The following is a 13,792-nucleotide window of genomic DNA, read 5'->3' as shown; positions in this document are numbered from 1 at the left end:
TGGAATAGACCGCACTGGGCTGTGCTGGCGAACCGGGGACACCATGCGTAGGGCTGGTGCCAACACACCTCCAGGCTGTGTAAGGGCTATTTGACCAAGAAGGAGAGAGATGTTTGGGATGAGTCAGACTGCAGAGTGAAGGAAAAGCAGCCAACAAGTGCTCAGCATATGTGGGAACTCTTTCAAAACTGTTGGGAAAGCATTCCAAGTGAAGCTGGTTGGGAGAATGCCAAAATTGTGCAAAGCTGTCATCAAGTCAAAGGGTGCCTACTGTAAGAATCTCAAATATAAAATATATTTTAATTTGTTACACTTTTTTGGTGACTACATGATTCCATGTGTTATTTAATATTGTTGATGTCTTCACTATTATTCTACAATGTAGAAAATAGTACAAATAAATAAAACACCTTTAAAGAAGTAGGTGTTCTAAAACTTTTGACCGGTAGGTTGTCCACACACACGGCCAAAAGGATGTGGACAGCCCTTCAAATTAATGGATTTGGATTTGGCGAGTGCTGAAGCGCGTAGCGAGTGAAAATCGTCTGTCCTCAGTTGCAACACTCACTACCGAGTTCCAAACTGCCTCTTGAAGCAACGTCAGCACAAGAACTGTTATTCGGGAACTTCATGAAATGGGTTTCCATGACCGAGCAGCCGCACACAAGCCTAAGATCACGATGAGCAATGCCAAGAGTCGGCTGGAGTGGTGCCATTGGACTCTGGAGCAGTGGAAACGCGTTTGGCAGATGCCAAGAAAACGCTACCTGCCCCAATGCATAGTGCCAACTGTAACGTTTGGAGGAGGAGGAATAATGGTCTGGGGCTGTTTTTCATGGTTTGGGCTGGGCCGCTTAGTTCCAGTGAAGGAAATCTTGACTCTACAGTATACAATGACTTTCTAGACAATTACAACTTTGTGGCAACAGTTTGGGGAAGGCCCTTTGCTGTGCACAAAGCGAGGTCTATACAGAAATGGTTTGTCAATGTGACCCATGTGGAAGAACATGACTGGACTGCAAGAGCCCTGACCTCAACCCCATCAAACACCTTCGGGATGAATTGGAACGCTGACTGCGGGCCTAATCGCCCAACATTAATGCCCAACCTCACTCATGCTCTTGTGGCTGAATGGAAGCAAGTCCCCGTAGCAATGTTCTAACATCTAGTGGAAAGCCTTCCCTGAAGAGTGGAGGCTGTTATAGCAGCAAAGGAGGGACAAACTCCATATTTATGCCCATGATGAACAGGTGTCCATATACTTTTGGCTATGTAATGTATTTCAAAATACAGAAATACAGCCGGTATGATAGATTTTGAATCATATGATACAGAATGCCTCATATGATGCTGCGTTTTTAAAAGTTATAGATCTTGAAAACACAATCAAGTTGCAATCAAGTTAACGTGGCTAGTTGCAATAACCGTCATAACCGTTCATAGGTTGACTCACTGTAAGTCATTTTTCAATGCTGTATATTTTTGGTGTAGTAGGACAACAAAATACCTGTGAACTGAGGAACAACAGTCAATTTTACAACAGAATGTTCAACTTTATAGCGTTGAGCGGCTGGTGCTCTATTGCTCTGCTGTAGCGGCTTTGAGGGTATCTCACCCTCTGGTTTCATATTGCACCCAAATGTTAGCTTAGCTGGCTAGCACTCTGGCGTCGAAACAGCTGCAGAAAGAAACACATGCTACAGCAGGTGGTGTAAACCTCAACTAATCCACACTAGACCAGATTATTTTCCTGACACACACACACACACACACACACACACACACACACACACACACACACACACACTCTAAACCACAACAAAGATCCTGTAGGTGCTTGCCATAGTTTTTGGAAAAGAGAGCATGTGCTTCTGATTTGGGGTGAAGCGTTTTTGCTAATTCCTCCAATAACAATATGAAGCTGGGCCTCTTTGACTTGGACCCACATGCCCCCCCCCCACACACACACGTGTGGTTTAGCAGATTTGAAAAAAATACACAAGCGATTGTCCACTATAGCTCAGACGGCATAACAACATACTAGAGGTCGACCGATTAATTAGGGCCGATTTCAAGTTTTCATAACAATCGGAAATCGGTATTTTTGGGCGCCAATTTGCTGATTTTTTACATTTTTGTTTGATTTTTTATACCTTTACTTAACTAGGCAAGTCAGTTTAGAACACATTCTTATTTTCAATGACGGCCTAGGAACGGTGGGTTCACTGCCTTGTTCAGGGGCAGAACGACAGATTTTCACCTTGTCAGCTTGGGGGATCCAATCTTGCAACCTTACAGTTAACTTGTCCAACGCAATAACGACCTTCCTCTCTCTCGTTGCACTCCACAAGGAGACTGCCTGTTACGCGAATGCAGTAAGCCAAGGTAAGTTGCTAGCTAGCATTAAACTTATCTTATAAAAAACAATCAATCATAATCACTAGTTAACTACACATGGTTGATGATATTACTAGATATTATCTAGCGTGTCCTGCGTTGCATATAATCTGACTGAGCATACAAGCATACAAGTATCTGACTGAGCGGTGGTAGGCAGAAACAGCACTTTTGTGCGTTTTCCCAGCAGCTCTTTGTTGTGTGTCAAGCATTGTGCTGTTTATGAGGCTGGTGTAACCGAAGTGAAATGGCTAGCTAGTTAGCACGCGCTAACTAGAGGGACGGAAGCTATACTGTTTCACTGGCAAGACTAAAGTGCCTATAAGAACATCCAATAGTCAAAGGTTAATGAAATACAAATGGTATATAGGGAAATAGTCCTATAATTCCTATAATAACTACAACCTAAAACTTCTTACCTGGGAATATTGAAGACTCATGTTAAAAGGAACCACCAGCTTTCATATGTTCTCATGTTCTGAGCAAGGAACTGAAACGTTAGCTTTCTTACATAGCACATATTGCACTTTTACTTTCTTCTCCAACACTTTGTTTTTGCATTATTTAAACCAAATTGAACATGTTTCATTATTTACTTGAGGCTAAATTGATTTTATTGATGTATTATATTAAGTTAAAATAAGTTTTCATTCAGTATTGTTGTAATTGTCATTATTACAAATATTTATTTTAATAAAAAAATAAAAAAATATTTTAAAAATTATTTTAAATCTGCAGATTAATCGGAATCTGCTTTTTTTGGTCCTCCAATAATCGGTATCTGCGTTGAAAACTCATAATCGGTCGACCTCTACAACATACAACAGCATAACAACAACGGCATAATATGTTGACATTTCTGTTGACCAAGGAACAGATTCGGAAATATTCACCACTAAAAAAAGGCCACAAATAAGAACAAAATGTAAAAAGCATTGACATTCAACAACGTATGTGTATCGAATGCTAACTAGGTTAGCAACAGGAGTGTGAATGCTCTGACCATGATTCATTCCACACATTAAAAGGGGCCTGAGGCAATGACATCAGAAACTTTCAATTTAGTCAAACCCGTGGGGTTCAGTTATCTGCTTTCAAGCCAGTAGTAGGCCTTCGGAGAGCACGGTATGAAAAACGAGCACAGTCGGGGTCCGTAAGCTGTCCTTTTCCAATTGCAATTAATTCCGAAAGAGGTCTGCCTACCATAGTAGTTTTAAATATTAAAGACGAGTCAGAGCAAGACTTAACTTTTTTTCTTTTCTACTAGCACTGACTTTGCTGATAGCTACCTTATTGAGTAATAATGTAATTTTCTATGACTAGGATTGTGGTTGTCCCACCTAGCTATCTTAAGATGAATGTACTAACTTTAAGTCGCTCTGAACAGGAGCATCTGTTAAATGACAAAAATGTTGAGAGAGATAGACCAGCTGAATGAAGACATCAAATCCACTGACAGGGGATAAGGAATCAGGATCTTTAATCAAGGATTTGCGCTCAGCGGCAGATCAAGTATTGAAGAGGTTTTTCTTTGGTGACAAAAGTGCCATGCTTCATTACTGAACTAAGTGGATTCTGTAGGTTGATGTTTTAAGCAAAAATATTAAAGCTAATGGGCATTGTCTACAAAGTTCCATCACCTTTTGGGGCAATGCTTTACAAAGACCTCCTTGCAGGGTAACTCATGGGTGGTGTCTCAAATGGCACCCTATTCCCTAGTAGGGCCCTGCTCAAAAGTAGTTCACTATATTGGGTATAGGGTGCATTTGGGATCACCCCTGCTGTTTGCAGGGTAAATGTATGGGTATAACTTTTGACTTTAACCAAAAAGCAAGTATGCAACAGTGGGGATGTTGGTTTTGATTAGCACCTTACAAAGGATGTACCATATTCAACTCATTTCATACCTTACCACCATTAGCAACTTATTCCATTTTCCATAGGTAGCCATTGAGAATCACTAGATGTCGTACTATTCATAATACAATATAGGCCCATGATGTTGTATTAGTTGAGAAACCCATTCCATTTTCCATATAGGATGCATTTGAGAATCGCTGGTTGTCGTACTATACATTAGCCTACATAGTATTTGTCATTTCCAGTATTAAATAGGTCACTCCCTATCCTACAGCACCTTCAGTCAAGTTAACCCCATCCCTCTTAAATGCAGCTAGCCCGCTCCATCAGGAATAATGGTTCCTGCACCAATTAAACACCAATGAAACAGCATGAATAATAGAGGCGCTAATGGCTGGCTAACCTGATTCCAGCGCACACGTTTAATTACTGTGGGTCCATCTATTCCTAGGTGGGTTCGCCATCATTTATCTCTCCCGTCTGAGGAGAAACCGGGTTGGGATGTGTGTGTGAGTGGTATATCTGAAACATTGTTTAAAAATATATATATAATGTGTGTGTGTATTAGGGCTGGGCGATATATTGAATTAATTTGATTCATTCAAATGTTTGTTTTAGCGCAATGCTTCAAAGTGGAATAGACTGGGATATGTGACAGAAGACAAGCTGAGCTCTTCCTTTTCAAATGTCTGGAATGCCCTTTTATGGATGTATAGATACTAGTCCACCCACAGATGGAGGAATCAGGGTTGGGTGAAGTTGCCCCTAGATGCTGATCTTGGGTTAGTTTAGCATTTTCCCCACTAATGGTTAATGTTAGGATTGGGGGAATGGAAGTTGATCCTTATCTGTCCCTATGGGAATCGTCACCACGATTGTAAGTAAGCATTTCACTGTAAGGTCTACACCTGTTGTATTTGGTGCATGTGACAAATAAAATGACTTGATATACGTTTTTTGCAGGTCTCTTAATGTGTGAAGAGGTTGTCAAAGCCCACCCAAATGTAATTTGAGTAAACAGAACTATTCCTTTAAAACGCACCACCAGGGGCAAACGACCTGCCCCCCAGGACACCTAGAGCACCCGATGTCACAGGAAGGCCAAAAAGATCATCAAGGACAACAACCACCCGAGCCGCTGCCTGTTCACCCCGCTACCATCTAGAAGGCGAGGTCAGTACAGGTGCATCAAAGCTGGGACCAAGAGACTGAAAAACAGCTTCTATCTCAAGACCATCAGACTGTTAAACAGTCATCAACACGGTGAGGCTACTGCCTATATACAGATTGAAATCACTGGCCACTTTAATAAATGGATCACTAGTCACTTTAATAATGTTTACATATCTTGCATTACTCATCTCAAATGTATATACTGTATTTTGTACCATCTGTTGCATCTTGCCTATGCGGCTCTGTCATTGGTCATCCATGTATTTATATGTATATATTCTTATTCCATTCCTTTAGTTAGATTTGTGTGTATTAGGTAGTTGTTGTGGAATTGTTAGATTACTTGTTAGATATTGCTGCACTGTAGGAACTAGAAGTATTTCGCCTCACTCGCAATAACATCCAAAAACATTTGATTTGATATTGATTAAAATGGCAATCTGGGATTCAAACAACAACAGGTAGCCCCCTACCACGTTTTGGATGAGGGATGGAGCTGGAGAAATGTAACATGACCTGCCCACCTTGGCAAGCACAAGTAACAACAACAACAAAGATGGCGGTGAAAAAACAGTACTTAGGCCTAGGAGTGTGAACGTTTAAACAAAGTTGGTATCCTTTACATTAAGAAAATCCATAACCCAATTTATTTTGTTTGTAATTTTGTTTGGGGAAAAACAAACAATCACAATACAATTATCAAAAAAACATTATTTTCCATGTTGAAGCCTAACTAGACTTCAGCCTGTAAAGGTCTGTGGATAGTAAGGTAATTTAAATAAAACCAGAAAGCTAAAGGCAAACAATTTGCTAGGCCTGCAAGACAAGATATAGCGAGAAATAGATTACTAAGAAAAAAAAATTCTGCCTGCCCCCTCCTCTCTCCCTCACGTTGGTTTGCCTGCTCTTGTTCTTTACCAGAGATCTGTATTTAATAATAAGATGCTCATGTCTCCGCCCTAACAATGGGAGTCATTGTCCCGAAGGTGGGAAGGCAGGTGACAAGCTTAGTACCAAAATAAGCCCATAGAAACACATTGGGTTTATTTTGGACAGATTTTGGTGAGACTGAGACCTCTTGCTTCGCCTCTTCCTCTCGGTCTTCACTAATGATGCAAGTGTGTGTTCAGTCTTCGGTCTGTTGCTTGTAGAATATCTTAGCCTATTCATTGATAATAGGCCCTGCTTTACTGAAGTTGCTAGACATTGTAAGCCAAGAAATGGCAAGATAGAGCTTTCCATTGCGAGATACAGCATTTGATTGCTGATAGATAGGCCTATTGCATGGTTCTGACTGGTGGCCAACCTGCCTATACTGTGCCACTCCCCTTTCGCTCTGTCCCTCACTACCTCGCTATGAAAAATGAAAGTGGTTGTGTTCTCGGAAGTACAACAACTAACCAGTCTCATCCGTTCTAAAAATACTGAATCTTAGGCATCTCGACACTCATAAATGAGAGTTGGCACAGGAAGTTGACGTTCAAGGAATCAAGGAATCAATTATTTTGGAGTAGACTCTCCACCACTACATCATCGTCGTTAACTTTGAAAAATGGCAAAGAAAAGCAAGCAATTTTTTCCCCCTCCAGCTGAGTATCTTTGCTAGATCCCATTTGTTCCTCATTTCATGCACCTTGGTTTAGGTGTAGGCTACTGTGTATTACTGTGGAGTGGGTAGCGAGTCACGACTGTACAAAAAATGTACCCACAAGCCTGTAAGGGGTTATAGAATGAATTCTGAAAATGAAAAAATGGCAGTGTGGATATTGGAGTGTGTTGAAGGACACTAGAGAAGAAAAAAAAACATCTAGGTAAACACAATTACTTCCTTTCCTTTTCACTGTCTGTGGGGAACTTTCTGGCTTAGCCACTGAAAATGTATGTGTACATGTGTTAGGCGAGTACGAGAACATCTGCCGCTTAGGGATCCCGCAAGACAAAGCTAATATGATACGATGTTATGATATATACATTTTTTAAGTAACTTTCAACTCTGCTCTGCCAAAGTAAAGAAAAACCATTTTTTTATTAAATAAACATGAAGAATTTGTGTGTGTTACATGGGGCTTGCATTTCAAGATTTCAAGTTAAAGGGGATAGATTGAAAAAGATGATAAAGAACATCGAGGAAAAGGACATCAGATCTATGAGAATGTATTTATGTATGAAGCATGAAGTATTTCTAAAACTCAGTCACTGCTGTAATGACATAAAGCGTGCCATTTATCAACAGGTAAAACCTGGCAAGCCTGTTACCTCATACAATAGAAATTTAGCTAAGAGCAAAGACAGGTGCATTTTGTTCAAAAGTTAGGGATATTGAAATTGTCTTCACTTAGCCTGCAGAGCATAAATAATTTTCAGTTTCTATCGCAAAATGTGGCAATGAAGCACATAGAGTTATGACAGTGGTTAGACCTACCTTATGTGTGTTCTGTACAATATTACTTGACATTCGGTGATAAGAATGTTATGACATGTTTATGACACCATTGTGATATACAGTTCAAGTAAAGTGTTGTCAAATATTGAGTGAATAGGCCTAAGCCTACTGTAAGTGGGTTGGACTGAAAAACAATGCTAAGTAGAGCCATTGGAGGTAATCATTTGCATATTCTACTGTCATCATTGAACCCCTGATTTCTGTGTTATTAGAGCAATTAGATTAGGCTGGCATACTATATACAGGTAACTGCCAAAATAAAGGAAACACCAACATAAAGTGTATTAAAGGTCCAATGCAACCATTTTTTATCTCAATATCAAATCATTTCTGGGTAACAATGAAGTACTTTAATGTGACTGTTATCAATAAAAGAATTGTCCAAAATAAACAAAAATAGCATCTTAGCAAAGTGCAATTTCTCAAGCTAGATTTATGCTAGGACTGTCTGGGAGCGGTCTGAGTGGAAAACTGAAAATGAGCTGTTAACAGCAGAGAGATTTGGAACTCTCTGGCTGCAGTCCAAACACTTAAAAGACACACCCTATCCCCTCAGCCCTCAAATTAAGTGGACACTTCTGATGACGCATCATGACGTTTGACGAGTATACACTTGCAGGATGAGGGAGGAAGGAATCATTTCTAAATAGACCACCCTTGGCCGGAAATTCATCACTCGTTGATCCCGCAATGATTATGTTTTCAGCCACCGGTAGCTTGTGGGTACTTTATATGCGCAACAGTCAATTATGATTGCATGTCTACTTCTGTTAAATATATAATTATTAATATACGCCTACTGTAAGATAGCTAGCAAATTAATTAGCTAACTAACGTCAGCCTACCTAGCTGGAACTTCTGACTTACAATGTCTAACTTATCCATTTTTACTTACACTTGTATGTTGACTTCTCCATTGATGTTGTTTTTAAGTTTTCGCTGACTTTTCTTAGCGGATGTACAATCGTCGCAAATTGAATTATGGGGAGTTTCAGGCCCTGGAGTGAACATAATCGTACACTCGCAAAGCTGACTAAAAACGTGAGCTGAGGGGTTCCCTTGCTTGGCTAATCATTTGGACCACCCTCCAAGATGGTGACGGGGATTCCCCCAAGGGCATAAGGCGAGGGTAAGTCATTTAAGTGTTTGGACCGCAGCCTCGGTCTTATCGATCTACTAATTAATTGAATGCATGGTGATGTCACCAGGTGTAACTATTAGTCCAAACAGTAAACTGGAGTATGCATTGGCCAAATTCAGGTAGGTCCCTCCCAGTTTCTTAAGTTTAAGAAACATTTTGCAACAGAATCGACATAATGAAAACATCAATGAGTGCATCAATGACGTTATCCCTACAGTGACTGTATGTACATACCCCAACCAGAAGCCATGGATTACAGGCAACATCCACACTGAGCTAAAGGGTAGAGCTGCCGCTTTCAAGGAGCGGGACTCTAAACCGGAAGCTTAGAATAAATCCCGCTATGCCCTCCGACGAACCATCAAACAGGCAAAGCGTCAATACAGAACTAAGATCGAATCATACTACACCGGCTTCGACGCTCGTCGAATGAGGCATTGCAAACCATTACAGATTACAGAAGCACAGCCGAAAGCTGCCCAGTGACACAAGCCTACTGGACGAACTAAATTACTTCTATGCTCGCTTCGAGGCAAATAACACTGAAATATGCATGAGCATCAGCTGTTCCGGACGACTGTGTGATCACGCTCTCCTTAGCAAGACCTTTAAATTGGTCAACAATCACAAGGGCCAGAAGGATTACCAGGACGTGTACTCTGAGCACGCGCTGACCAACTGGCAAGTGTCTTCACTGACATTTTCAACCTCTCCCTGTCTGAGTCTGGCAGCTTCATTAAATAGTACCCACAAAACACCAGTCTCAACGTCAACAGTGAAGAGGTGAGTCCGGGTTACAGGCCTTATAGGCAGAGTTGCAAAGAAAAGGCCATATCTCAGACTGGCCAATAAAATGAAAAGATTAAGATGGGCAAAAGAACACAGACATTGGACAAAGGAACTCTGCCAGGCATCCCGGAGTGGCCTCTTCGCTGTTGCCGTTGAGACTGGTGTTCTGCGGGTACTATTTAATGAAGCTGCCAGTTGAGTACTTGTGAGGCGTCTGTTTCTCAAACACGACACTCTAATGTACTTGTCCTCTTGCTCAGTTGTGCACCGGGGCCTCCCACTCCACTTTCTATTCTGGTAGAGCCAGTTTGCGCTGTTCTGTGAAGGGAGTAGTACACAGCGTTGTACGAGATCTTCAGTTTCTTTGCAATTTCTCAAATTTCTCAGAACAAGAATAGACTGACGAGTTTCGGAAGAAAGTTCTTCGTTTCTGGCCATTTTGAGCCTGTAATCGAACCCACAAATGCCGATGCTAGAGATACTCAACTAGTCTAAAGAAGGCCAATTGTATTGCTTCTTTAATCAGAACAACAGTTTTTGTAATTGCAAAAGGGTTTTCTAATTATCAATTAGCCTTTTAAAATGCTAAACTTGGATTAGCTAACACAATGTGCCATTGGAACACAGGAATGATGGTTGCTGATAGTGGGCCTCTGTACGCCTATGTAGACATTCCATTAAAAATCATCCGTTTCCAGCTACAATATCCATTTACAACATCAACAATGTAAGTATTTCACTGTAAGCATTTCACCTGTTGTATTCGGCGCATGTGACAAATACCATTATATTTTATTTGATTATAGGGAAAGCCATCCATCCCACCAAAACTGGCTTAAATGTCAGGTAGTCTTTTCAAACAGCTCTTACACTAAAAGGGTGGAAATATATATAAAACACAGGCAAATCATGTTTTTGACTGCACTGCACCTTTAATTTGGTACTGGGCCACCATGCAGCTGCCAGAACAGGTTCAACGCGCATTGGCATAGATTCTGCAAGTGTCTGGAACTCTACTGGAGGGATGCGGCACCATTCTTCCACGTGAAAATCCATAGTTTGGTGTTTTTGTTGATGGTGGTGGAAAATTCTGTCTCAGGCATAAGTCCAGAATCTCCCAATTAACGGAGGCGCATAAAGATGGCGGCCCCCGTACACTTACCACAAATTCCTTGTTTTGGTAAATTTGCCTTATTGTACATTGCTCTCTGTCGCTCTTTTGTTGGTATAGTCATTAGCAAAGTATAGCCTACATGACCCACCTTTAGCGTCAAGACGCTGGCAATTTGAAAAAAAAAACTAAAAAGAAGATTGTTCTGATTTATTGGCACATTGAACCATATCGCCCGCTGTTGTTACACTCAGTGGATAGTGCTAAAATGTTGTGAAATTGTTAGATTATATTCCTTGTTAGATATTACTGCATGTTTGGAACTAGAAGCACAAGCATTTCGCTACACTCGCATTAACACCTGCTAACCATGTGTATGTGGAAAAATTAATTTGATTTGAAATAATTACGTCATATCTGAATTCTGCCAGCTTTACGCACACATCCTTTGAGACACCTCTTTCAAAGTAACTGAGATCTCTTCTTTTAGCCATGGTAGCCAACATATAATGGGCAATGGGTATTTTTATACATGACCCTAAGCATGATGGGATGTTAATTGCTTAATTAACTCATGGACCACACCTGTGTGGAAGCACATGCTTTCAATATACTTTGTATCCATCATTTACTCGAGTGTTTCCTTTATTTTGGCAGTTCCCTGTAGGTACCCTATGCAGTTCCATTGCCTGGATCAAGTATGTTTTACCATGCAGTTCTGGAATGTAGGCTATGGGTGGATGGAATTCATAACAAACGGTTTAACTCGGTGAAAATAGCTCCATGTAGCCTAGAATAACGGGAAAGTGTCTATTTGAAAATCAAGAGGGGTCTATGCAAGGCAAACGCTTTCTATGGCGAGCAAAACATTAATAAATGTAGACTTATTAACAAGCTAGTAATTTAGCCAATGCAATTGTAGATTATTTTGGTCTATAAAACGGTTGGTCAGTATGAGTATAGCCTAACCTTCTTTGGCATTAAGATAGCTTTACCGTCATATTATTCTTTGTCGTACATTCTTAAAAGAAACAAAAAGGAGACTACGAGGGCAGACTTTGATTAGATAAATCCAGAGAAATTGACTGTCTAGTCCGAGTGACCTACAACAAACTCAACCAAATGTCATTGAATTATGGATGTGTGAGGTTGCTGCTACAGACCATGGAACAGCTCTCAAAATGTAGCCTAGCTATCTTGTAACAACATATAACAACCACTCCGAATTGGAAACATTACTACAGACGCCCACTCTCAAAAATAACGGATTACATGCGTGCTGGGCAATGTGAGTAGCTTAGCCTACCTTGGAACACAACTCGGAGAAGAGCGGTCTATTTCCCATGTCGCAAAAAGATTCATAGGCACGGGCACGGGACCATCCGACCCACCCGAATTCGAACCCATGCCTCCCGCTCCAACCGCGGCTCCGGGAGCAGAGGGCATAGGTGCCTGGGGTGGTCCACCGATCCCGCCGCCGCTACCTGGGTTCAGGAAAGCGGCCCGCACTCCTCCTCTCTCTACGGCCGCCGCCATCATCGCCTCTCCCGGGGTAGCAGCAGGCTGTCAGGCTGTGATGCTCTCTCGCGTAGCCACTCTCGGCTATATCGCAGAAACTTGTCAGTGTAGCAGGCAGCTCAAGGCTAGCATATCGAGATAGTGCTGAAACAGAGGCGTTCAGACACAAATCTGGCCGGGGCGTTATTAAGCACGCACACACAAAAACGAGGTACGGTTCTACTATTGGACGCTAGGGGCGCCAGCAGATTTTTCAACGGGGCGGGTCATTGGTTGATTGTAAATAAAAAATCAGAGCTGAATATTATTGGATTATAATAACATTATTATATGTAATTATCCGCCATGTGATTATAGCTAGTAGACAATTATTATTACATTTTATTTATAGACTAATGATACAATATATCAGGGATCATAATCAGGATTCATAATAAAAATGGCTGCAACAACCAATGAAATATTCCTTAATATAAAATCCTACTCCTCTACTAGCCCACAATCCATTCCTAAGAAAGAAATGGCAAGTCATATTAAAATGTTATGTTTATATATATTTTAAAAATCCACTGTGTCACTTGCACATTCCATTAAGATTTGGAGAAAATATGTTTCTGGAACACTTCATTTGATGTTCTGCGTGTAATGTGTTTATTACATAGTTTATTTTGTGTGTGCTTAATTTAGGTTGGTAATTTGCACTTTTTGGGACTATTCCATTGGTTTCATTGTACTTGGCAAACTAAATAACTTCACACATATAGGCCTATTTGACCCAGGTTTGATCTCCAACTGTAATTTATGTCAGTATTGGTGCTAATGACTCGTGAACAGACTGAGTACTGACTAGGACAGGGCTTGACTTGGTCCCAGCCAATAAGGAGCACCCACACCTTGTTTACTGTGATGTAGTGCCTTCCAGTGGCAATCAAATATATATTTACTGCTTCTACTACTGAATGTATATCTGCTTCTAGCTTGTATAGGGACATTGCATGCATATCTTCTCTTCTGCTCATATCTGAGATTAACAGGAGTAAAGCATTCTAGTGTAGTTATAATGCATCGTAAGACTTGTCATGAGCATGTGTATTTATTAGAGATCCCCATTAGCTTCTGCCAAGGCAGCAGCTACTCTTCCTGGGGTCCAAACACATTAAGGCACTTATATTACATATAAAACAAAATGTAAAACAGTACATCATATAACATTATTACACCACTACATATCCACAATACGTCATGTATAAATACCACCATACAACAATAATACAATGTACGTGTGTGTAGAGTGTGTGTGCTAACGCTTGTGTACGTATGCGTGTTTCTGTCTCTTCACAGTTTTTACCTGTTTTAAAAA

General features: G+C 40.7%; 1 protein-coding gene across 4 annotated transcripts in view; it reads right to left on the bottom strand.

The window, feature by feature from the left end:
- The window catches only part of si:ch211-126j24.1 (phosphofurin acidic cluster sorting protein 2), a 93,645-nt gene extending 81,003 nt beyond the window's left edge, over positions 1-12,642 (bottom strand). For all 4 annotated transcript variants that reach the window (XM_029625036.2, XM_029625038.2, XM_029625037.2 and 1 more), the window contains exon 1: positions 12,221-12,642. In XM_029625036.2, the coding sequence (XP_029480896.1) occupies positions 12,221-12,453 (233 nt within the window). In that variant the 5' untranslated portion in view covers positions 12,454-12,642. The remainder of the gene's footprint in view (positions 1-12,220) is intronic.
- Between the last annotated feature and the right edge of the window lie 1,150 nt (positions 12,643-13,792).

Source organism: Oncorhynchus nerka, linkage group LG21 (assembly GCF_034236695.1).
Source record: "Oncorhynchus nerka isolate Pitt River linkage group LG21, Oner_Uvic_2.0, whole genome shotgun sequence".
Taxonomy (NCBI): Eukaryota; Metazoa; Chordata; class Actinopteri; order Salmoniformes; family Salmonidae; genus Oncorhynchus; species Oncorhynchus nerka.
Note: the sequence above shows the minus strand (reverse complement) of the source record. Positions and strands in the feature narration are given on the sequence as shown.